Source organism: Pocillopora damicornis, chromosome 3 (assembly GCF_964200805.1).
Source record: "Pocillopora damicornis chromosome 3, jaPocDami1.2, whole genome shotgun sequence".
Lineage (NCBI taxonomy): Eukaryota > Metazoa > Cnidaria > Anthozoa > Scleractinia > Pocilloporidae > Pocillopora > Pocillopora damicornis.
In genome coordinates this window covers 9,890,261-9,914,447 of record NC_142672.1, presented here as the reverse complement: position 1 = coordinate 9,914,447, position 24,187 = coordinate 9,890,261, and the positions used below count along the sequence as shown (strand labels likewise).

Here is a 24,187-nt window from a genome sequence, read left to right as displayed (position 1 = left end):
AAATGTTCGTAAAAATACGTAAAATATTCCTAAAATGCGACTGTTAAATGTTCGTAAAATGTGACTGTTAAATGTTCGTAAAATGCGACTCTTAAATGTTCGTAAAAATACGTTAAATGTTCGTAAAATGCGACTCTTAAATGTTCGTAAAAATACGCTAAATGTTCGTAAAAATACGTTAAATGTTCGTAAAATGCGACCTTTAAATGTTCGTAAAATGCAGCTGTGAAATGTTCGTAAATATACGCCCTTTAAATGTTTATAAAATGCGACGGTTAAAAGTTCGTAAAATGCGACTAAATGTTCGTAAAATGCGATCGTTAAATGTTCGTAAAATGCGATAGTTAAATGTTCGTAAAATACAACAGTTAAATGTTCGTAAAAATACGTTAAATGTTCGTAAAATGCGACTAAAATGTTCGTAAAATGCGACCGTTAAATATTTGTAAAATGCGACTAAATTTCGTAAAATACGCCCGTTAAATGTTCGTAAACTGCGACTTTTAAATGTGCTTAAATTGCGACTGCTACGTGTTCGTAAAATTCGCCCGTTAAGTGTTCGTAAAATTTTCAAATTGAGTGTTCGTAAAACGAGCCTGTTCAGTGTTTGTGAAATTCGATTGTGAAGTTTTCGTATAGGTTTTTTTAGAGTGCGACTACTAAGTGCTTGCAAAGTGCGGCAGTTTCGTTTTTGTAAAATGCACAACCGTAGATTGTTAGTAAAATGCACGCCTTAAGAAGCATCTGGTAGAATGCACGACAACAAAAAGGCCTTCAGATTCAAGAGTTTGAATTACTCTTAAAATGCCGAATGTAAAGGGTTCTGGATATAAGTTGCTGAGAGAAAACAACTGAGGGATTGTCGTTGGATTTAGGATTGCAAACTTTCTTGGGTGGCAATTAAAATATGTCAGTTAAGTGTTTTTAAAATTCACGGCATTCAGTTACTTGTAACCCTAGTATTTAAGACCTCAGGAAGAGATTTAAGGCGGTCTAAAACATGATAATTTGAGGTCAATGAATTGATTTAGGAATCTTACACTTAGAGTGCCAGGGAATAATAAACAATGGGAAATAATTTGAAGATTGCCTATATTGTTAGGGGGTAGGGTATCAACTGGGTTTGGCCATCATCACTGAATTTCTGAGACACGAAACACTTTTTTCGGCTCGTCTTATCACGCACCCAACACCTGTTTACTTAAAGTGGATGTAATTTAATTATTAGGTCATAGAGAAAGAGATAACAAATTTCATTTTCTTTACGTTTTTAATAACTACAACAAAGAATAAATTTGAAAAAACGACTTTTCTTGGACTGTTTTCTTTTCTTGGACTGTTCCTATTCTGTTCTGAAAGTCACCTGCGAACAAAAGCAGAGTACGAGATTTCAATTCTGAATCAAATCCCCAAACTTACGGTAATAATCGTTCAGGACAAACCCCATGAAGTCGGCACCATTCGTGCCTTGGTTTCAAGTACCCCATTGTGTTCTCATCCCTAATCGCTTCTGTACCTCGTTGAAATGGTGCTGGCCACCACGTGTTTCTTTTTGTAAATCACTTGTTTAAAGCGAATGCTATGGAAGTACTACTTAAAACCTAACGACTTAGTACTATCGGAAAATCAAAGGGGTTAAACCACCATGCTGAAAAACCAGAAAAAACAAACAAACAAAAAATGAACATGATCGATCTAAAAACAAAAATATCAAAACAAAACTATTGGAGCTAAAGAGAAAAAAACCCAAAACTTCCAAATGCAACGAAACTGAAAATTTGGAATTAGGATTGATTTTTTGTATCATGCGAACACTTCTTACCGTTCCACTATCATTGAGATCGAGATTTATACAATGCAAGCACATCTTACCGTTCCACTATCATCGCTGTCATCTTGAATGCCATATGCCACTCCCTAAATGTGGCAGCATGTATTTAGAATATGCTGAACACATTTAAAAATAATATGAAAAACAATAATAACATAAAAAAAATTAAATCTCTGTAAAATGAAGTGTCTATAATTCTCTCCAGAGTCATAGACAATTATACTTACTTCATCAAAATTTGTTGCGGGTTCTGCCGGCGGCTGTTGGAATATAAGCATAATGAGAGATATGATGGTCACGTTGACGCCAATGAATTAACTAATTCAGGTAAAACTACCTAGGAGGTCCAATGTTTTCCTGATCAAAGGTGTATTTAAATGATCGTAATTCCATCAATTTAACCATCAGTTTTTAAAAGATATAAATACATCTAACCTCATTGCGGGTCAGCGCCTGGATTCTTTTTTGACGAACCTAGGATTTAATATTGTTCAAAGTTAACAGCCGTCCTCTCCAGCAAGCTCCAAGGAAAGACAGTCCTTTTCCCCTCAGCTTCACGTGTGAAGTAAAACTAAACTTTCGTTGTATTTTTGCCCGACGCAAGCAAAGTTCAAAAGTACTATTAAATCAATTTAGTCGTGTAATTTTAGCTATGCTCTAAAAGGTCCAGACTGTTGAATTAAGGGTTTAGTTATGACTTTACATTCCCCTTACTGTGATCAATTTGCCATATCAACTCTGTTGATAGAACCAGATGATCAAGATTCAATAGGCAAGGAATTGGTAGATTATATCTACTCTCTATTATTTAGCAACTGGCAGGGCGTGAAATTAACTTTTTTTTTTCTGATAGCCACTTGGCTCCTAAATTCTTCAAAGTGGTGGCCAATTCAAAAAAAGTTGGTCGCCATTTTCAAAGACAAACAAAATCTTTCTTTACGCTGTCAGCGTGCTAGATAGACCCTCAAAAATTAACGTGCTACAAAGTGGACACTAGGATGGATGATATACAACGTTCAGGCTCATCTAAATCCAAGATGGCGTCTAGTTATCCATCGAGATGCATGTGCTACGTTTCGGAAACAAACTTAACGAGGAAGTTTTCCGCCGATTTATCTTTGCAAATCTTTTTAATTCACTATATCTCTTAGTAAGGTTATGATGAAACGTTCTAGTCGCCAATTTGGCGACTAACTTTCAGGATTTGGTCGCCAAAGTGAAAAATTTAGGCGCATTGCTGCATGTATTAGGCGCAATTTCACGCCCTGAACTGGTCGTGTAAAAAATTAAAAATTCCAAATGACGGAGTGCGTTTAATTGAAAAGTAATTATGTAATTATCGTGGTTAGATCCCGGGGGAAATTAGTAACAACGTTAATGACTATTGAGAGCGCCGAAAAGGAATGCAAGCTGTTATCTCATACCACCAAACACTCCAAAGATTTTGCTATCGTCATAAAGAGTGGACTTTCAGTCGATATGTTAAGTATGGGGCGCATTTGTCGATTCTATTATCAATTTTTAAACCAGAACATTACACCATCCTCATATACACCAGGGATATCCCGACACCTTACAAAGCACAAGCTCTCAATAATTTTTTTAAAAATGTGAGCTTTCAAATGTCTTAAAACGCGCGATGTATCAATTGTCTTACAAAGCACGCTGTCTTAAATGACTTGAAAAGCACGTTGTCTCAAATGTCTTAAAAAGCACGATGTCTCAAACGTCGTAAAATGCGCGATGTGCTATATGTCTTATAAAGCACGATGTCTCAAATGTCATAAAAAGCACGATGTGCCAAAGGTCTTAAAGAGCACGATGTGTCAAAGGTCTTAAAAAGCACGATGTGTCAAAGGTCTCAAAAAGCACGATGTCTTAAATGAGCTAAAAAGCACGATGACTCAAGTGTCTTAAAAAGCACGATGTCTTAAATGTCTTAAAAAGCACGATGTCTCAAACGTCGTAAAATGCACGATGTGCTATGTCTTATAAAGCACGTGTGACAAATGTCTTATAAAGCACGCTGTCTCAAATGTCTTAAAAAGCACATCTCAAGTGTCTTAAAAAGCACGATGTCTCGAATGTCATAAAAGCACGATGTGTCAAAGGTCTTAAAAAGCACGATGTGTCAAAGGTCTCAAAAAGCACGATGTCTTAAATGAGCTAAAAAAGCACGATGACTCAAGTGTCTTAAAAAGCTCGATGTCCCAGAAGTCGTAAAATGCACGATGTCCCACAAGTTTTAAAATCCACGATGTCTCCAAGGTCTTAAAAAGCATGATGTCTCAAAGGTCTTATAAAGTACGATGTCTTATATGTCTTATAAAGCACGATGTCTCAAATATCTTATAAAGCACGATGTCTTATGTCTTATAAAGCACGATGTCTTATATGTCTTATAAAGCACGATGTCTCAAATGTCTTACAAAGCACGATGTCTCATATGTCCTATAAAGCATGATGTCTTATATGTCTTATAAAGCACGATGTCTCATATGTATTATAAAGCACGATGTCTTAAATGTATTATAAAGCACGATGAGTCAAAGGTCTTATAGAGCACGAGGTCTCATATGTATTATAAAGCACGAGGTCTCATATATCTTGTAAAGCACGAGGTCTCAAATGTATTATAAAGCACGATGTCTCAAAGGTGTTATAAAGCACGAGGTCTCATATGTCTTATATAGCACGAGGTCTCAAATGTATTATAAAGCACGAGGTCTCATATGTCTTATAAAGCACGATGTCTCAAATGTCTTATAAAGCATGATGTCTCATATGTCTTATAAAGCACGAGGTCTCCAATGTATTATGAAGCACGATGTCTTATATGTCTTATAAAGCACGCTTTCTCAAATGTCTTATAACTAACACTGAACAGGCTCGTTTTACGAGCACTCAATTTGAAAATTTTACAAACACTTTAACGGGCGCATTTTACGAACACGTGGCAGTCGTAGTTTACGCAATTTTAAAAATTTTACGAACATTTCACGGTTGCAGTTTACGAACATTTAACGGGCGTATTTTACGAAATTTAGTCGCATTTTACAAACATTTCACGGTCGCATTTTACGAACATTTTAGTCGCATTTTGCGAACATCTCAGTACTATCCATAAGTTGCCTACAAGAAGATTTAAACTTATTAGTCCTTATAACAAATAGAAAAATAATGTACATGTATTTAGATTAATAATTGTATAACTGTATTCTGTATGTTAGGCCATGTTCTATGCGTTAATTTAAATCAAATTATGAAATCAATCAATGTTTTTTTCCTCCCTTCTTCCTTCTACATGACCCAAAGTATGGTCAGGAACATACTCACCTAAGCATACCTGCCGCCTTATCTGTTAGTTTAAAACGTATCAGGCACACCGGCTTCCCATCAAAATGAGCCTGCAGCTGCATCTGTGTGCAAAACATTTAGAATCAAGTCAATATTACTGAATTGGGCTATCATCAAGAAGTTGAACTGATGAGAATTGAAACTTAACAATATAGGATTAAAACAGAAAAATAAGAGTGCAATCTCTAAAATGTGATCTAACATGTTGATAGGAGGTTTTTGGTAGAAAGCGATGATCTGCAAGCTTTCAGTAAAGCCTTGTTTCCAATCAAAAGTGGTGTATAATGAGGAAAAAGGTTATATTTAATGATTATTACTTTCTTTGATTGAAGTAATGAGTAATGGACTTATTCCCCCAGCCTAAAGTCTTGGAACTACTGAGCATAGTTTTGACAGTCATTCATGCTGCAGCACTACAGAGTTCATCTTTAGTAAGCTTATTCCCTTGAAGTAAATTTTAAGTCAAACTAAAGTAAAAGTGAGGAGATGTATACAAATTTATTTTGAGATATGCAAATATACTATGTCAGAATGGCTCAAACTTGAAATCTGTTATTCAAGCCCAGTTTGCTGAGCATTAATGGTGAAACCCCTTAAATGTGGACTTCACTGAACACAGTATACCTGCAAAGCAGACAAGCAGATGATGGGAAGTCTTGGAGGGATTTTATGTGCCTTCAAAAATTTGCGGAAAAGTGCCACATCATAGGCTGGTCCACTAGCAGGATCTGTATATTTTTAATCGACAATAGCATAATAAAACATCAGCAACACACATGGAAAATACATGGTACAGTCTACATACATTATTATTCATAATAAACATTTGGTCTCTCTAAAGAACTTATGTACTAACCAAGTTCTGCTAGTACTGTGGTGTCCTCCATCTCTTCTACTTCACCAGCTTCACAAACAAAACAAAAGTTGAGATTACAGTATTCAAATGTAAAAAGATGCAAAACCTGATTAATGAGCTGATGCATTTCAAGGGTGAGGACATAACCCACCCAGGCTTGTGTACATGACACAACATACATATACATGGCTTTTAAAGAACATTTGCTAATTGGAGATTTAAATCCATTTTATGAGCTTATGCTAATGCCATCAGTTTGTTCTTTCCAATTTTTTTTCTTGTGACTTTTTAGTGTAGAACCAAATGAAAAAAAGGTTCCTGAAAGCTTACTAACTCAGATTCTATTTAAAAGGTGAAATCTGAAATCCCACCCACATTTGCAGTAAAAAAAATGCTAATTAATACTAAAAATAACATGCAACTTCCCCCTTAACTCACTCATCTCAGGATATTATTAATTATGCATGACTGGCTCACCTTCTAATACATGAGCAGCAGATGGCCCTCCAAAATGCACACATTCTACCACACCCATTGAAACCTTCTCTACTTTATCTGAAAAAAAATTAAAGTATGCATTTTTTATAAGAAACAGAATGTTTTTCATTACATTAATGACGAGATTAAATTTTCATCATGTAAAAAATCTAGACCTTCCAAAGAAAGTATTAAAAGTCATTTTCTTCCACTTTTTAATGTTCCAACGCAGGACTATCCAGCACAAACTCCCACTGGTTCTTTGTGTTAAACTTTTAGAGAAAATATTGTGCTAAGAAGAGGATATTTGTGTACAAAACAAAAGACTGGAACATTTAATTGCTTTAATTATCAGGTCTTGTGTTTTGTCTAGTTTTTCAAAACAACACAGTAATGTGTATGCCATTCACTACTTGCCATAAAATTGTCTTGTAAAATGTTCCGCAGTATTGTGAGGATCTATAATGATAAAGAAAAGATGTTATAGGGCCATTTCAACACTTGAAAACTTTCTGATAATGAGTTACATTCATTGCAATTCATACCAGTGGATATGGCATTTCTAGGTGTTGATGAGGATTGAGGTTCCATCATTTCATCATCACTGCTAAGATACACTAGGAAATCAAAATTAAGAAAGTGAGTAAGTTCTAAAAGAAAAGGCAGATCAATAAGCAAGCAGTTATTATTTAAATAAGACCAACATTGATGAAATCTTACTGCCCCATACAAATTCACAGTCCTTACCATTCAGATTGTTCAGAAGGAGGGGCTTATTAGAAGCTGTATATAGGGTTTTCCAAAGAACTGGACTCACCAGAGAATTAACAATACGTTTCTCCTTTACTTCCCAGCCACAATGAAAAATGAAGTAAGGAAAAAAGTGTCCTCAATTCCTCCCTTACTAATTCAGCCCCCTGTTCATTAGTGCAAAAAATGTTCCCTTTGACATAATTTCATGGTTTACTTGTGTCTGAGTTCATGTTCTACTTCTGGTATTTGGAAATGCTCAAAGAGTGGCTCATAAAACCTTTTAGTAGAAACTTGGTTATGTTGTGTCTTGGAAACTAGTTAATCGCAATACCCTAAAAAAATCCTAGGTCACTGGATGCCTCATAACGCATAGCGGCACAGTTGTTCAACGTTCCAAAAAGTAATGAATTAAAGTAAATATTGTTTTCTTTCTTCAACAGCTTCGCTGTCGTTACTGCTGAACAGAAAATCGAGGCTTATATGGAGATTGCTCCCTGGAGGATTCATCTTAAAGAGGGCGAACACTTTGTTGTTTCCTTGACCGGAGGAAAATCGGTGGAAGCAATCACCATAAAAATGGAAAGAGTGAAGCCACATGTCGGTAATAGGCGTTAATTAAGGCAGTTGCGGGAACCGGCATTATTCTACTTTTTGCTGTTCGCTTGATTATACTTGTAAATAAAAAAAAACCAATAATGTTGCTGTTTATTCACGGGGCCAAATCTTTTGTACATTTATGTTTTGTTCTAGTAATTCATCAATAAATTTTGATGAACATGTTACTTTTGCCTTTGAGTGATTAATCAGTTTGATTTATTTTAGCCTGTTTCAGGCTCTAACTCACTGGGCGGGCGAGCGATGAACTACTGTTGCGGGTGCATGAACCCGCCATTTCGTTCTTTTGCTCATTTCCATTAACCGAGAGCCTTGCAGAGGTTAGAGTTATTTAGCTCCCTCTCGCTTTGACTGAAGAGCTTTTTGTGTTTTATCGCCACCCATGAACTGTTGCAATCTTAATTCCAACGACAATCTTTCAGCTGTTCTGTCCCTGCAACTTACATCCAGAACCCTTTACATTTGGCATTTTAAGAGTAATTCAAACTCGTGCGTCTGAAGGATAGTTGTGCATTCAACCAGACGCTTCTCAAATCATGCATGTTACGAACAGTCTACGGTCGTGCACTTTAGAGCACTAAACTGTCGCATTTTACGAACGCTTAATGGTCCCATTTTTGAGAACACTTCACGGTCGCATTTTACAAAAACATAACGGGTGCACTTTTGGCAAATTTTAAGAAAACTTTACAGTCACATTTTACGAATTCTAATCAATCGCATTTCATAAACACTTAACGGGCGCATTTTACGAACACTCAACTAGCAAATTTTACGAACACTTAATGGGCACATTTTACGAACACGTTATAGTCGCAAATTAACAACATACGAAATTTTAACGGGCGCTTTTTATGAACAATCAACAGTTGCATTTTAATCGCTTTTTACGAACATTTAAAAATCACTTTTTACGAACATTTAAAGATCGCTTTTCACGAAAATTTAACAGACGCATTTAACCGATAAGACCCAGTTAACAGTCACATTTTACGAACATTTCACAGCTGCATTTTACGAACATTTAACGGTCGTATTTTTACGAACATTTAACACCAACATTTTACGAACATTTACTCGCATTTTACGAACATTTAACGTATTTTTACGAACATTTAAGAGTCGCATTTTACGAACATTTAACGGTCGTATTTTACGAACATTTAGTCGCATTTTACAAACATTTAACGTATTTTTACGAACATTTAAGAGTCGCATTTTACGAACATTTAACGGTCGCATTTTATGAACATTTAAGAGTCGCATTTTACGAACATTTAAGAGTCGCATTTTACGAACATTTAAGAGTCGCATTTACGAACATTTCACAGCTGCATTTTACGAACATTTAACGGTCGTATTTTTACGAACATTTAAGAGTCGCATTTTACGAACTTTTAACCGTCGCATTTAACAAATATTTAACAGGCGTATTTTTACGAACATTTAACACCAACATTTTACGAACATTTAACGTATTTTTACGAACATTTAAGAGTCGCATTTTACGAACATTTAACGGTCGTATTTTACGAACATTTAGTCGCATTTTACAAACATTTTACGAACATTTAAGAGTCGCATTTTACGAACATTTAACGGTCGCATTTTAGGAACATTTAAGAGTCGCATTTTACGAACATTTAAGAGTCGCATTTACGAACATTTAAGAGTCGCATTTTACGAACATTTAGTCGCATTTTACGAACATTTAAGAGTCGCATTTTACGAACATTTAAGAGTCGCATTTTACGAACATTTAACGGTCGCATTTTACGAACATTTAGTCGCATTTTACGAGCATTTAACGTATTTTTACGAACATTTAACAGTCGCATTTTACGAGCATTTAACAGTCGCATTTTACGAACATTTAACAGCTGCATTTTACGAACATTTAACAGTCGCATTTTACGAACATTTAACGGGTGCTTTTTACAAACTTTAAGGTCGTACATTTTAAAAACATTTATTACATAAGGCTATTCATTTGACCTTAATTACATAAGGGTTGTTTACTAGTACTGTTTTATATAGGCTGTTTTGTCGTAAATTTAAATGGCTCTGTTACATAGCGCCCTCTGCCCAGATACTGATATTGATCCTCATTTATTTCCACTCTCTCAGTTTTTAGTTCTCATTTCTTAGCGCTCGTTACACACTTCCCATTCCACATTAAACTTTTTTTATAAATGATGTTTAGTAACTTCCGTTTCCAGCGCCATGCAAACGGGTCCTCTTTTACTTAATCAATCACTGTGTGAGTTACCGTCTGCTGTTTTTCTTTTCCTCCATAGTTTTAACTCCGGCTTGCCGGCAATCGAAGTTAATTACTAGAAATGGAATTCTGAAGTGTAATTTCTGAGCAATAATTTTGAAGCTATCCTTTCTCATTTCCTCCTCCTATTCATCGTTTCATTCAGTTCTCAATTAAAGCCAAGCACATCCACTTGTGTAGTTTATTCTTCACTCTATGTAGACTCATATCCGCTTCAAGTGCTATGTAACCAGGTCGCTACCTTGTCTGTTGTTGTCACGCAAACTGATTTAATTCAGAGCTCTGAATGGATTTTAGGTTATTTACAACGAAGCAAACGCCTTGATACTACTTTTTCCGAATTCCCAGCTGGAGTTTTTATCCATCCCATGCTATGCGACTCAGCAAATGCAGTTATTAGATATAAAAACAAAACAACATTGTTTGCACCGACAGTTACAGAAATCGATATGGTTGACAGCCGCTCAATTCACGTGATTCACCGTTCCGTGCTATTCATTTGTAAGCAGCATGTGCGGAATGTTTCGATCACGTAAATGCACTATTCTCCTTGTTTTTGTCCTATTTTTCGCCCTGATTGGAATTGGCCTACGATTTTATGAGAGAAGAGTGTTTAATGTGATATCACCGCCTCAAGACACGGCAAAAAGGTAAGGAACACTAGTCAGTTTGCGAATATTAACACATACAGTTGTTGGTGACCATTCGTCTGATCTGTAGAGGCCTTGAGGACTTAACTGAATAGATTAAGAAGTTGAAATTTGCGATAAAATCATTTCAATCAAGTTCGCTTCTGAATACAACTATTCTCTAAATTTTGAAATATTGAGGAGGCATGGTTGTACATCGTCACACTGAAAGTGAAATATCCCAGATGAGCACTGATTGTTTTGAAAGAAAAATTTGCATTTTTTGCCTTTAAGGCTTTAAAATTGTCGTCTCTCTGCCAATTAGTCATGTTTCTATAAATACGTTGGGTGTTAAGTTGTTTCTATCTCGAAAACACCTCACAAATTCGTCTTCACAGCCGCAGATAACACGGACCGAGATCTGTGAGTGCCTCAATCTGATTATTTCTTTGAACTTAGTTGATATATGTTTTAATTTTTGACATTGTCAGGCTTAACAAATATAATTTGGCTGATGCTTGAGGATATTGCATATGATGAAATTTAACAGAGAGAGCTGTTAGAAATACTGTCAAAATTAGACAAGAAATTGATTTTTTAGCACTCAACAACACGGATTATTTTACTTGAGAGTTTTAATAATTTTCAGAAGTGTTCGTTTTCTTTTAATTTGCCGCTTGTTTGTAGGAGGGCTTTCTTATTCATTCAGAGCCGATCTATTTATATCAACCGAATATACCGCAAAACAAGTAGATTTTCATCAGATATTCTACGGATTTCTACTGACTCACTGTCAATAATATGTCTGTGTCAGGGATTCCACGCTTATATTCGCATATTTAGAACTCGGATTGCGATACTTGTTGTTGTTTTTTTTTCACAATTGTACATGAACGTTTTCATTTAACAACATTGGTTTGGTATAGCAGCTGTCTCTGTCACGCTATATATTGTGACAATCTGGCGTGACATACAAAATTCACCTCGGCTTCTCACAAGGGTGACATTTCGAAAAAATTTAACAAGCGACTGATATTCAGCAATTAATCTTGCCTGACGGAAGGTTAAGTTACTAAGGGATGGTTATGACAACAACTAGAAAGCTGTTACATTTGCTTTGCCCCATTGGTAAATTGCTGATAATAATGCACCGTCTTTACTCTTTCTATTGGTTCAAATTGGAGACTCTCACAGAAATAAGTTAACGCAAAAAAAAGGATTTGATACTTCCTGTTTAAATTCCCCACCCCAACTAGGTAAGGTTCAAATTCCCAAACCCCGGGCACGGACGACGATCAAATCGATCCAATACCTGTAAAAAGGGAAAGGAGAATTTGAGAGCTTCGAATCGATAAAGAGAATAAATCCACCATAAAAATGGAGCTTTTAATGTGGGGGGGGGGGGGGGGAACTTTATCTCAAGTCATTTGTAGACTCTACAGATCTGGTTTCTCGAAAGTAGTGACACAAAACCCTCGTGTGTTGCTTGGATGTCTGTGAAGAATAAAAGGAGCTGCCTGAGCTAATTTCTCAAGAGAAAATTTGGCTATTTTCCAATACTCCGATGTGCTGCGCAATAAATCAAAATAGAAAGAATTATCTTAGGTGGAGGGCCCATGAAGGGGATTCAGTCGTTGCAATTAGTATTTGGAAGAGGTTACTATAGAGATAATGTCGACACATGAACTTGTAAAAGATTATGCGTCGATCAGTTCGAAGCTTCTACATCCCACCCCCGGGTATTTGAACTTTTAATGGTTGGTTCGTTCAAATTCACGCTCCCTCAGACAAAAATTGCGTTCAAATGCACCGCCCAAGCACAATTTTGTAATAAACGATTCTTCGAGTGATAAACGAATTTTGTAGAATTTAGCAAAGTCACTTTATAGTTTTCGGTGCCGCTGTTTGGTTTTTCACTTGTAAGCATCATTCTACCATATGAAAATTTCTTCTAAGCCATTTGTTAACGGAAGCGGACTTTAAACTCCTCTAAATTTAAAATTAAAACTTACGTCTTCCTCTGTCTCAAATTCCCCACCCCACCGAGGCAAGGTTCCAATTGTTCGGCATATGGGGATTTAAAAGCCTCATGTATACGGAAAAAAAGTCTCTTAATTAGATTTTTTCCTCTGTATTCATTACTTGCCAGGACTGGGCTATGGCAAAGAGTACGGATTGTTAGGTAGAAAAATAGAAATGTGCTGTTTGTGGTAAAAGTTTGAACTAAATAGTCAATATTGCAAACTTTAAATGACAACTCTGGGAGCCAGTTAGAGCAGACCACCTGAGATCTATACATAGACATTTTCCAAAATGACAAGCATTGTTGAGAATATTGATGTGTCTAAATTCTTTAGTTCTGCCCGTCGATTAGAAGGTTTTTCTTTCTTTCAATTCTTTCGTCATGGTCTTTGGTATTCCAGATTACTCTTGCGCGAATGATTCTTCATTCCAAGGCGAAAAAGACTAAGATACTCTTTTGACCTATTGATGTTAAATGAAAACACTTAGCAACACTTTATCAAATATAATAAAGCGTTGTCATGTTGACCTAAAAACGCTTCCATTAAAAAGCATAGTGCGTCATTTTTACGGCACGTATGATCTGATAACTGACAAATTAATATGCTAAGTGCTAATTTGTCTTTCCTCTACTTTCTTCAGTGTGCGATGGCGTCTAGAGTTTTAGTTCCGATTCGTCGGAGACCGTTTGCGTGCTTTCTTTGTATATCCCTGGTTCTTGGTTGGGCTTTGTATTTTAGCGGATGTGAAAGAGTACTTTCTTACGGATTTGAGTAAGTGAACGTTATATTTTGTTTTTTGGACAATAGTCTAAGTGCGAAATATATGTTAGACAAGTATTACCGACACCGATGGTTGTTGTGGTTGAGTTCTCGCATTTCTGAACACAGATTTTGTGTCACAAATAAAGCCCGCAAGTTTTGATCGAGACTGAGAAAGTCTTGAAAATGACGCAGGCAACTCTGACGTACTCGTAATGAAATTTATTTTACCAAACTTACATGATTGAAATTCGTTGATTCGCAGAATAAATGTATTCACAAGGTAAGCGGAAAACCAATATATATGTCCTGCGGAAATATTGATCGGAAACGTGATATTTGCCTTCTCGTGTTTGTTTAAGCAATAGTAATTTGATATTTAACCGGCCACCTTGCTCAGTTCTCGGTATATTAAATAAAAAAAATCATAGCTCTTCTTACTGATTATGTTTTAAACAGTTCATTTGATCGCTATTATCACGACAGAAGTCAATCCTTTTTTGAGTTTTATGTAAGGATTGATATGAAATCCCGTCAAATGTGTAGTAAGGAATTCAAGATACTTGGATGAAAGTTTAACTCAACAACGATATGGTTGCAAAAATTATCTTGACTATCAAACCCAAACCAGGTTTATTTTAGAAGTTCTTTGGATAAATGGATGAGACAGCCGCTCAAATCTGCTGAGAAAAACTTGAGCTATGTGATATAAAACACAATTGCTTATTCACGACATATCGACCAACGGACGTGGTTCTCATTTAAATATAAACGCAAAACAATGTAGCCACTCAAGTTTTAGTGGTATTGGAGTTTAAATATTAAAAAAAATTTTCTTCCAATGCTGACATTTATTTATCGTTTCATCGAAGGTTACTTGAAAAATATATGTGAACAGAGAAATAATATATTTTTCTATTGCAAATACAAAGAATCACCTTTGTTTGAATTTCTTAATGTTTCTAGTACTTGCTGTGATATTTGTGGTAAGTTGATATTATGTTTGAAAGTCGCAGCAAGAAAATCTGAATAGACTGGCAATTTTCTTTCAAACACAGACATGACTTTTGTCACAAAAAGCAATATTCTCAACCCAGAAAAACAAAAAAAAAAAACAAAAAATTGAACTACAGATGTTTCAAAGCGCTGCAGGGCGAATACTAGAGTCAGATTGGTTTTTGTTCAATTATGAATTTAAATTCACGATTTTTTCTTTGTCCTTTTAAATACGGTTTTCTTAATGTTAATTACCTTGTCGCAAGAGCCTTCGTTATCTTTGTCCAGTGGAACGGACATCGACACCTTGAAATCTAAATCGGGAACCAGCAGTCTTTTTAGGGTCCACTTTGACGGTGCGCATCCCAAAAGAGTTTGTAAAGAATGTCGCCTGAGCTTACGCACAAAGAGCATAGAGGCCATTTCCCTAAGATCACGAACTTTTGGTGTTTGGTGTTAAGTGTTACCTAACCATAAACATAAAAAGAGCCTGGAGTGAAAGTTTGGTAAGGAAAAGAGATGCAAGAGTAATCTTTTCCTTGCTGTCGTCGTTTTCGGTCTCTCTCAACGGAGCGCTAAGAAAACTAGGTGGTGTAGAAAATTGGAAACGTGGTCAGTTATTGTGCGTGCACTCGTGCTGCCATCTATTAAGAGCCGAAGGGTCTCAGTGTTTAGATAAGTGTGAAAGAGGCCTAAGAGCAAAGAGATGTCAGCCATACGTGTTAAACGTGCCCTTGGCTGTTTTTGTCGAGATTTGCTGAATATCGTTAACTACATGTACAGGAGCGCGAACACCTTGGAAATACCCGACGACTGAAAAGAGCTTAGGTTGAGAGCGCGCTGTTCAAGGCACAAAACTCATTACTGTAGACTCCATATGCATTGGAGAGACGGTGGCCTGACAATTAGCACACTGGGTTCCGAGTGGAGTGGTTCGGGGTCAGGATCAGGTTGGGTCATTGTGTTGTGTGGATAGTCAGGACGCTTTATTTCCATATGGTTTCTCTCTTCCCACGGGTAAACGGTTACCGGCGAACCGTCATGGTACCTTCGCGAAATGCTAGGTAGTGGCCTAGCAATAGTCGTATCTGCAGGGTGTCGTCTGGATTTTTTTAAGGAGAAGGGGGGGGGGGGGAGGTTCTCACACTGAGCCAAACAGAGGGTACTCACCAGATTGTTGTGTCGACCTCCATCCTTTGCTTTTATTAATGTGAAGAAAAAGATTTACAAAGGGGAGTTCACGGGCACCCCAGGACCTCCATTAACTACGCTTTTGATCTGTACTATGAGCGAATAATATGGTAGACATCTTGAATGTTGCATTTGAATGGTAACATATATGATTTTTTATTTTGATAGGAAAACAAGAACTGAAAGCTTAAAGCCAGTGAGTGTTTGTGACTGTGACAATGACTGCAAAGTTGACGATTTTGTAAATGATTGGCTATCTGATGACACGCCGCCTCCACCGTGCAAGCCTGTGAATAGTATTTTATTCCTGAAGACGCACAAAACTGGGTCCAGTACTGTGACCAACATCTTAAATCGCTATGGCGACACGAGAGACTTAATGTTTGCATTGCCAATTTCACGATCACTTTATAGTTTTTTCTGGCCTCGACCATTTCAACTTAGGTTCACACAAGCATTTGGTAGAGCACCAAACATCCTCTGCAATCATGCAAGGTACAACAAAGTTCCCATGAACTGGCTCTTCCCAAAGACAACAACACGCTACATTACGCTTTTGAGGGAACCAACAGACCATTTTGAGTCTGTCTTTAACTTTTTTCATCTTGATAAACGTCTCTTTAGATCGAAAAACAAGGTCCTCCCATTGCAAGCGTTTCTTCAAAATGCCTCGTTTTATCTTAAACAAGTGAAAAACATCACAGGATTGTTAACACTGACGAAGAATCCGGCTTTATTTGAGCTGGGTCTCGATACAAAATATCACGAAGATTTGGACATAGTGCGTAACTACATTCGCTTTCTCCAACACGAGTTCGACATAGTAATGCTGATGGAACATTTCGACGAGTCACTAATACTTCTAAAACGACGTTTTTGTTGGAAAATTGAGGACATTCTCTATTTTAAACTCAATGAAAGATTGCAAAAACACAAACAGAAAATACCAAGTCTAGTAAAAGACCAAATTAGACATTGGAATTCAGGCGATGTGCTCTTGTACGATGCTTTTAATAGAACACTCTGGGAGATGATCAAGGAAGAAGGTCCGGCCTTCTTTGAAGATCTTTCACTATTTCGAAGGGAGTTGAAAAATATTAAAACAAAATGCCTGCGAGAGGGAAATTTTCTAACCAAACCGTATTCTGGGAGATTTGTACAGGGTTATGCTGTACGATCAGATGTCTCTGAAGAACTAAATGATACATGCCACAAAATGATTACGAATGAAATTCCATACCTAGACCATCATCGTGATAAACTTGTAAAACTGTATCAAACCATTGATAGATCGGTTTACAGGCCTTTCAGTATGTGATAACATCTTTATTCGTGTTATTCCAGTTAATAGAGAAGTACGCCTCCTAACCATACAACTTTTATCTTTGTTATACAGAAGTATACATGAATTATTTAAGGGTAAATTCTTATGTATTCTTTCTAATTTACACGATTTTCGGAGTATACATCTTCTTCATGGATAAACCGGAAATTGTGAAAGTTTCTGACAGAAGTGCTTGGCTACAGTTCAGGACACCTATTTTTTCGCCGAGGCAATAGTTGCGTTCTATCGTAATGTGGCGTTTCTTATTCTGTTTAAATGTTTTCATTCGTTACCACTGCTGAAGCAGCAAGCACTGAGGAATATTTCTAATAAAGTTCTGAGAGCGAATGTTTTTATAGATTAGAGATGATTTTTAAGGTAAATTTTAACTCTCTCTTTGTTCTGTACTTGAATCATATGCAGCGCAATATGAAAAGTGACTCATAGAGCTGCAAGAAAAAAAAAAAAAGCCAGCAAATCAATTAACGTTTTCGTTGGTCCTGCATACTCACAACAGCAGACTTAGGAAATTCAAGTATCGATCAAACGTCCATTCGATTCACTTGAATAAAATTTTTAACGATCTCAAAGAAAAACAAAAAGGGTGAGTGACCTGGACGGCCGAAGCTGGCGCAGATTACGCCAACTAATCAAGACCACCTAAACAGTGGCCTTAATTTTCAGATTTTATCTCTAATTATCAGATGAAATTGAGGTTTCAAACGCAACAGATGTGCTGGTATAGTGCATTTAAGGTCCGTTTGATATCAGCGGTCAATAAATCTCAATTTGACTTCTCCGTCCGGGACAAGAAGCGCAGTGATCCTTGGTTTCACTTCATTAAGCGACTCAAGCCAGAAGTTCTGCGACACCTGATGGAACAAAGTAAATAATGCACAATGTAATTAGAAGAGGATAAAACCAAAATAACTTTGATAACGTGTTGCAAAAAGTCATTGAGCGTTGCTCTGTCACATGTCTGCAAACAAATAGGAAATTATTTCAAGCGTTCTACAAACAAATTTTACAACCAGTTTCGATCTATCAACATAAAAAAAAACCGCATTGATCAGTTGTTTTTGTTTGTCAGATTTTTAGGAAACACTCAAGATAGGAAAGTATTTTTTTATACAGATGCAAAGCCAAAAAATTGCCTTTACTCATGTTCATAGAGACCCAAGAACACCACAAAAAAAAACAACAACAAATAATAAGAAAAGGCGTATTAAATACCAAAGAAGAAAATCGACTGTCAGATTTAAAAATCTTACCCGAGATAAAAGAAGATGCATTTCCAGTTCTGCCACACGGCGACCTAGTAAGACAAAAAATGCTCAGGAAAAAATTTAAATGCATTACAAATGAAATCCTCAAGATCGCGCTCAACCAATTCATTGGTATCACCTCAGAAAATGGCTAGTACTCTTGTTTAGAAAGGAAGTTGATTTTCCTAAAAAAAAAGCCTGTAGAGTGTAACTTGGGAAGCTCTTTTCTTTGGAAATTCGCTGATAAGCGATTTGATAAAGGAAAGATCTAAATTTCCTCAAACAGTGAAGGGACTAGATGTTTTGAATGAACTTCGTATACTGTTAATATTACAGGGGTCTATGACCAGACACACTTCATATAAATGTAAATTATGTTTTCCAACGATTTTTAACAAAAAAAAGCGTTTTAATACATCAAAACTGAAATTTCGCGATCTACACTCTTACATGTATCAGTAACACTCTCGCAAATCTTATGGAATGAGGAATAGAAATACATTTTGCTGGTTATCATGCACGCTACTGCTTCGAGAGGGTAGCTATGGAAATTCCCCCCCCCCCTCCACACCCCCCTGCAAATCTTCTCCCCGGAATGAAAAAGTTACAATTAACAATACAAAACCTGATATGCTCCTAATTTCCAAATGAGACTGTTACTTAAGAACTCCCAGTTCAAAGCTCCTCTTTCTTACCAAGGCACATCCTGGTGCCAAATCCAAAAGGTTGCGAGGCGAACGCATGATAATGGGACTTGCTCGTGTCATCCCTCAGCCACCGGTCAGGTTTGTACTCCAAAGGATCATCAAACAGTGCTGGATCACGACCCATTGCATACAGTGGAACACGTATCATCGTCTGTTTTTTACCCAAAATAAAATAGAAGATTGAGCGAATCAAAGACCGCACAGGAGTGGTAAACAAGACAATTTGCGGCCACCACGTCACTTCAACGACCCAGCTTATCAACTTTAACAGAACTACTCGAAATTTTCGTTTAAACTTTATACACTGGATGATCCATAAAAAACCGTGGCTGAAAAGTTAGTAAAAAAATTCTGAAGAAAGAAATCGCGGAAACCTGATGACTTCAATTTTCTCCTAATATTACAATGTTCAAAGAGTCGACGGAACGATTTTGTTTATTTTAAACACCACAAAACACACCACTTCTTAGTTATATTCCTTGTAGCAGTGGTATTGACTCACGTTTGGTGGTATGCGGTAGCCCTGAATGACGATGTCTTCCTGAAGCATGCGAGCGTTTTCCGTAGCGACTGGATAAAGCCTGGATAAATTTACATCAAAGCAGTTGCCATTTTATAAAAAGTAGAAGATATCAATTCATCGCTGCAAATAATAATCCTCGTATCAGGAAAAAAGCTAGGGTCAGTTTGGAAAGTATAAAGGTTGTCGAGTCAATATCCAACCGTAAGAAAGATTTTCACGAATACAAAAATATTACAGTTGCAGTTTTTGCCGGTTTATCTGTTAGCATAGCAACACACAGCATAAAACTGAAATAAATTGCCACAGTACCTTAAGGTCTCCTTGACACATCCTCTAAGAAAAGGCATTTTTTGTAAAGTTGCAGGAGTTGCTAGTTCACCTGGTTGAAGAACTGCGCTAACCTCTTCATGAAGCTGCTTTTGTACAGAAGGATTTCGGGCAAGCAGATATAAAGTCCACAGGCTTGTGTTTGACGTCTGGGGATCACAAAAAATAAGTTTGATTATTCAATTAAAGTTCGCGTTCTGGTTTTCCAGTCACGGGCGCCCCTTGTTGAATTAATCTGACAGATACTTGTATAATTCGTCCAATTCATGTCAAACGTTTCTTTGTATATATATATCAAGGTAATTTGATATTATCTCTACTCAATGTCTCCATGGCGTTCTCCTAAGACGGGAGGGGAATTCCAACAGAGCTCTTTACGGTCAGGTATGATCGCTCATGCATGTAAAATCCAATCAATTCAAGATTTTCGTACCAATCTACTTCTTGTTTAAAACATGGCGATTATTATTCCATACCGTTTCCACAGCAGCCATCAATATCTCCACCAAGTTTGCAGTTATTTCTGTGGAACTGATGTCATCTCTGCTGATCAGAAAACTCAAAAACTCCGCTGCATCTTCATCCTGTTCTTCTACATTTTCCAGTCTTCTGCGAATTTCGCTCAACTTGTTTTCGATACAGCTGTTGCCAAAGTCATACATCACATCCATGCAGTCGTAAAATTCTCGAAAGCTCTTTGGTCTGTAGAATTTGTCAATCCAAAGAGGTATAACATATACCTTCAGAATCAGATTGAACATTTTCCCCACTGCTTCAATAAACTTGGCAGCTTCTGGTGACGGCGATTTGCCAAAGGTGCCAAATCTTGTTTCAAAAAGGACCGTGCCAACCGCTGCAGTATGAAAGAACACGACATCTCGTTGACATTATTTTCAATTTTAATACCGAGTCAGCAAGTCACAATCCATGTTTAAATCTAAGGATCTTGGTTTTTCAACGTTTTCAAGTTAAAGTTGGGCGTTAGCTGTGACTTCATCGACACATGAAGCAGTTGTAAAGTCTAGAGAGCACGCAAGAAGTTAAAGGTGCTCACGGCTCCATCTCGAGGAACTGTCACGCATTCTTCGTGCTTTCCAATCTTTCCGCGTGCTTCATATCTCAATAAACGCATACCGACGCTTGAACCAATTGTATATTTACTGAACTTTTGGAGCGAATTTAAACTGCGCATTAGACGCACTTGCTTTACCCGTTTTTTTTTCTTTAACCAGACCGCCGCCTTCGAGAAATCTAATACTTTGTAAAGCAGAGGATAAACTTTGCAAAGATTTTATTATTAGCACTCACATTCCAAAGACCATTTGAAGAGTTCCTGTTGAATGTCTGGAATGCCACCATCACTATCACGTGTCTGTTTAGTCCGATGTAACAGGTCAGATATGACATCATTTAGTGGTTTTGAGTATTCACCAACAACTTTAGGTTTCAGCATTTTCATGTTCAACACTCGACGAACTTTAAACCAATCCTCTCCTTGTCTGCCTCACCAAAAAAAAATTATTAATGTTTTAATAATGACTGAAATTTACTATTTGTGTATGGACGAGAAGATAAATTTTTAGTGTTCCATCAATGATTTATTACAGGTATTAGTAAGTGTGGTACCATTATGGCATTAATAACTCTAAAAACGCCCCCATAAATCATCTGCTGTACATATTTAAGGTACCAGAACAAAAAAATCTGGTTTTAGCACAAGTAGGCAATAAATACTTTCAATAATTATGGTTACCATAGTTTCTGATCAATAGATGAGGTGCACTAATTTAAAGCAAAGTGTGCTAGACTCTGCTTCCAGAGATATGGATATGAGCCTTAACTGGGGGTAAAGTTTGTGTCTGGCTGTAACAAGACTAATTCATCATAGCAACATTATGCTACATCCTCAACACCCATTTACCAAAATCTTATGACTAAGTTCTGGCTAAAGTCTTAATATAATGTGTTAATTTTTAAGAGGACTGCAATTACATTTAAAAAGCGAAATTTACAACATACAAAAACCTGATATGGCTCAGTCAAGATTTTCTTAAATCCTTAACACTCTTAACACCAGGACACACTCTCTCCATACTGTTCTATGTACATTTCCTAAAGTGCTGACAAGGAGAATTTGTGTAACAATAAAGAGTGTCTTTAGTTGATGATCATTTTATTTATTCCTGTGACCTTAATGTGTGACTTAGAGGTGATATTGTGAGGAGAAATGAGATATTAGTCACTCTCACGGGGCCAAAGGGCTAAATCATGATGACCCTTACAAATACCAATAGAGAAATGTAACTGATGATGTTAACTGGCTTTGCTGAGAGGATTCATTCAATTTCCTGTGGCATGAAGTATGCAATAGGCAGAAATTCTTCACTCTTCGGAAGTTGGCCCTCTTTTCTCACCCCAAGTCCCTCCCAGCATACTGTCTGAAAGCCTGTGTCAGTAGAGAGGCAGCATAGGTAATGATGACCCATGCAGAGGGCTAAGACCAACAACTTTCAACCTAATGCATCTCTTAAGTCATCAATGAATTAAATGTATCATATCTGTTGTCCATAATCATTGTATGACAATATTGATGCTTGTTGCATGAATAAGACTCAGCATAATGAGTTTATGAGTGTACAGTACTCTGTCTTTATGAAAATATCTATCCAAACCTATGTAACATATCTCAAATGCCACTACTGCAGGTGCCCTAAATGAAGTTTATTTCATAAATCACTAGCATCTCTGCACAATTTCAAAAATCTGAACAACAAAGAGAGAGAATTCTAAAAACAATGAAATTAAGGATAATATGCAGCCATCATTCCACTATGTGCCACACATGAAGAAACTAGCAAGTTTTTTTCTTTGGTAAAAAAGGCATGGAAAGCTTTTTCAGGGAAACAAATGAGCAGTGAGTCCTTCTTTGTCTGTTGATTTAGCCAAAAAACACACATATTTTGAGTTTATGTAATTGCTTAACAATCTATGCCATTTTTGTGGCTAGTTATTTGAATGAATAGCTATTAAATTAACAGGTATTTTATGATACCCTATAGGGTGTCTTACCCTATAAGACACCCTACGCTGATACTGATGAGCTGATCTGACCATTGTTTCCAATTAGTGCATTGGGAGCAAAAAAAAAGGATGCAGTGTACCAACAGAGACATTAGTCTTTACAAAGACAGTAGGGCCATGAGGCTGGGGAAACTGTAGTATCTAACATAAATTTTCTCAGAAAAATAGTCTACTGAGACCTCAAAAGAAGCTTCCACCAGGAAAACCTGCTCATAGGGGCCCCAGACCCTTCTAAGCTAAATCTATGTTTCTCCAGGCAATCCCTGGGAAATGTAGTACCCCCACCCATACCGCAGTCAATTTCGACTTTAAATGGAAGAGTTTAGACACTCTACAGTGGGTAAAGGTAGAAGAACCAAGCCTCCATGGTTGATAATCCTTTCTTGCCCTCGCATCAGGTAACATATTCTTCATACCGTTCTCTATACATTTTCACGGTTTTGACATGGAGAATTTGTGTAACAAATAAGAGCTTCTTCTCATGAACCTCTAACTAAATGTTTGATTCAGCAGTGATGCAATAAGGAAAAATTGGAAGCATGAAACTCTTGCAAATTTAAGACTCAGAGGACCATATACTTAAACAGAAAAGTGAACTTACAAGCTGAACACTCCGTGGGCCTGTTTCCGTTCTTCTTTATATTTCATCCATAGAGGAAACTGAGGTTCCCTTTGGGGGTATTTTCCTTCGTTTCGAAACAAATACTGGACATCGTCAGCGTTGGAGATGGTTACAGTTTCCAGACCAAGGAGTTTCTCCCGATAGATCTCTCCATATTCTTGAACTCGCTCGGCCTGAATTTCATGCACTCTTGTGTGACCCTTATTTCGAACGTAGTCAAAAAGTGTTCCAACTAGTGGCAGGCCCTTCGGCCCTGGAATTTGGTCGTATGATTTCGGGTCGACGTTTTCCATTGCAGCGTGCGTTTGCTGCATGCGAATTAAACCTTTTCTCGCGATTCCTAGATGTTGCTTGCTTGTTTGCAGACCAAGCAAGGTCAGAGATGAACGGATCCCGAATTTGTACGCCATGATAAACTTAGAGTTTCGTTTTGCAAACAAAGCAAAACATTCAGCTGGCCGAGGAGATCTGGTGAGGACAAGAGGCTAAATGACTTTTTACACGACATACTTCTTGTAAGATAAGGTATATACCGGAAGTTGAAACGCACCAACATACACTGGTCTTCTTCG

The 24,187-nt window shown here is 37.0% G+C and overlaps 3 protein-coding genes across 4 annotated transcripts; 1 reads left to right on the top strand and 2 right to left on the bottom strand.

Moving 5' to 3' along the window:
• Window positions 1-1,229: 1,229 nt before the first annotated feature.
• On the bottom strand, window positions 1,230-7,372 carry LOC149048154 (uncharacterized). Its single transcript, XM_089199422.1, has 11 exons — window positions 7,067-7,372; window positions 6,939-6,980; window positions 6,522-6,599; window positions 6,045-6,092; window positions 5,813-5,916; window positions 5,168-5,250; window positions 4,936-4,963; window positions 2,267-2,305; window positions 2,059-2,091; window positions 1,873-1,917; window positions 1,230-1,363 (listed from the first exon to the last, which is right to left on the bottom strand). Exons 1-11 carry the CDS (start codon window positions 7,269-7,271, stop codon window positions 1,343-1,345), a joined length of 726 nt encoding a protein of 241 aa, XP_089055548.1. The 5' UTR covers window positions 7,272-7,372; the 3' UTR covers window positions 1,230-1,342.
• A 3,095-nt stretch (window positions 7,373-10,467) lies between these two features.
• On the top strand, window positions 10,468-17,438 carry LOC113667555 (galactose-3-O-sulfotransferase 2). Of its 2 annotated transcripts, XM_027183399.2 has the most exons (3): window positions 10,630-10,817; window positions 13,461-13,591; window positions 15,935-17,438. In XM_027183399.2, exons 2-3 carry the CDS (start codon window positions 13,467-13,469, stop codon window positions 17,082-17,084), a joined length of 1,275 nt encoding a protein of 424 aa, XP_027039200.2. In that variant the 5' UTR covers window positions 10,630-10,817; window positions 13,461-13,466; the 3' UTR covers window positions 17,085-17,438. The 2 variants fall into 2 exon arrangements, with proteins under 2 accessions (XP_027039202.2, XP_027039200.2); XM_027183401.2 differs by lacking the exon at window positions 13,461-13,591 and having other exon boundaries at window positions 10,468-10,817.
• On the bottom strand, window positions 17,072-24,053 carry LOC113667554 (cytochrome P450 10). The gene is made up of 8 exons (XM_027183398.2): window positions 23,595-24,053; window positions 21,221-21,411; window positions 20,389-20,765; window positions 19,895-20,061; window positions 19,565-19,643; window positions 19,051-19,213; window positions 18,362-18,405; window positions 17,072-17,962 (listed from the first exon to the last, which is right to left on the bottom strand). The coding sequence occupies exons 1-8, from the start codon at window positions 24,023-24,025 to the stop codon at window positions 17,858-17,860; spliced, it is 1,557 nt and encodes a 518-aa protein (XP_027039199.2). The 5' UTR covers window positions 24,026-24,053; the 3' UTR covers window positions 17,072-17,857.
• Between the last annotated feature and the right edge of the window lie 134 nt (window positions 24,054-24,187).

What these genes read in the sequence shown, in the direction of transcription:
- LOC113667555 (XM_027183401.2), top strand. Translation starts at nt 10,678, where the DNA reads ATGTGCGGAATGTTTCGATCACGTAAATGCACTATTCTCCTTGTTTTT. An exon ending in CCTCAAGACACGGCAAAAAG is followed by an intron (nt 10,818 to 15,934) that starts GTAAGGAACACT and finishes TTATTTTGATAG; the next exon opens with GAAAACAAGAACTGAAAGCT.
- LOC113667554 (XM_027183398.2), bottom strand. Translation starts at nt 24,025, where the DNA reads ATGGCGTACAAATTCGGGATCCGTTCATCTCTGACCTTGCTTGGTCTG. An exon ending in GCTACCGCATACCACCAAAC is followed by an intron (nt 19,214 to 19,564) that starts GTGAGTCAATAC and finishes GGTAAAAAACAG; the next exon opens with ACGATGATACGTGTTCCACT. An exon ending in TGGCACCAGGATGTGCCTTG is followed by an intron (nt 18,406 to 19,050) that starts GTAAGAAAGAGG and finishes TTGTCTTACTAG; the next exon opens with GTCGCCGTGTGGCAGAACTG.
- LOC149048154 (XM_089199422.1), bottom strand. Translation starts at nt 7,271, where the DNA reads ATGGTAAGGACTGTGAATTTGTATGGGGCAGTAAGATTTCATCAATGT. An exon ending in CACAGTACTAGCAGAACTTG is followed by an intron (nt 5,917 to 6,044) that starts GTTAGTACATAA and finishes AAAAATATACAG; the next exon opens with ATCCTGCTAGTGGACCAGCC. An exon ending in TCTGCTTGTCTGCTTTGCAG is followed by an intron (nt 5,251 to 5,812) that starts GTATACTGTGTT and finishes TTTTGCACACAG; the next exon opens with ATGCAGCTGCAGGCTCATTT.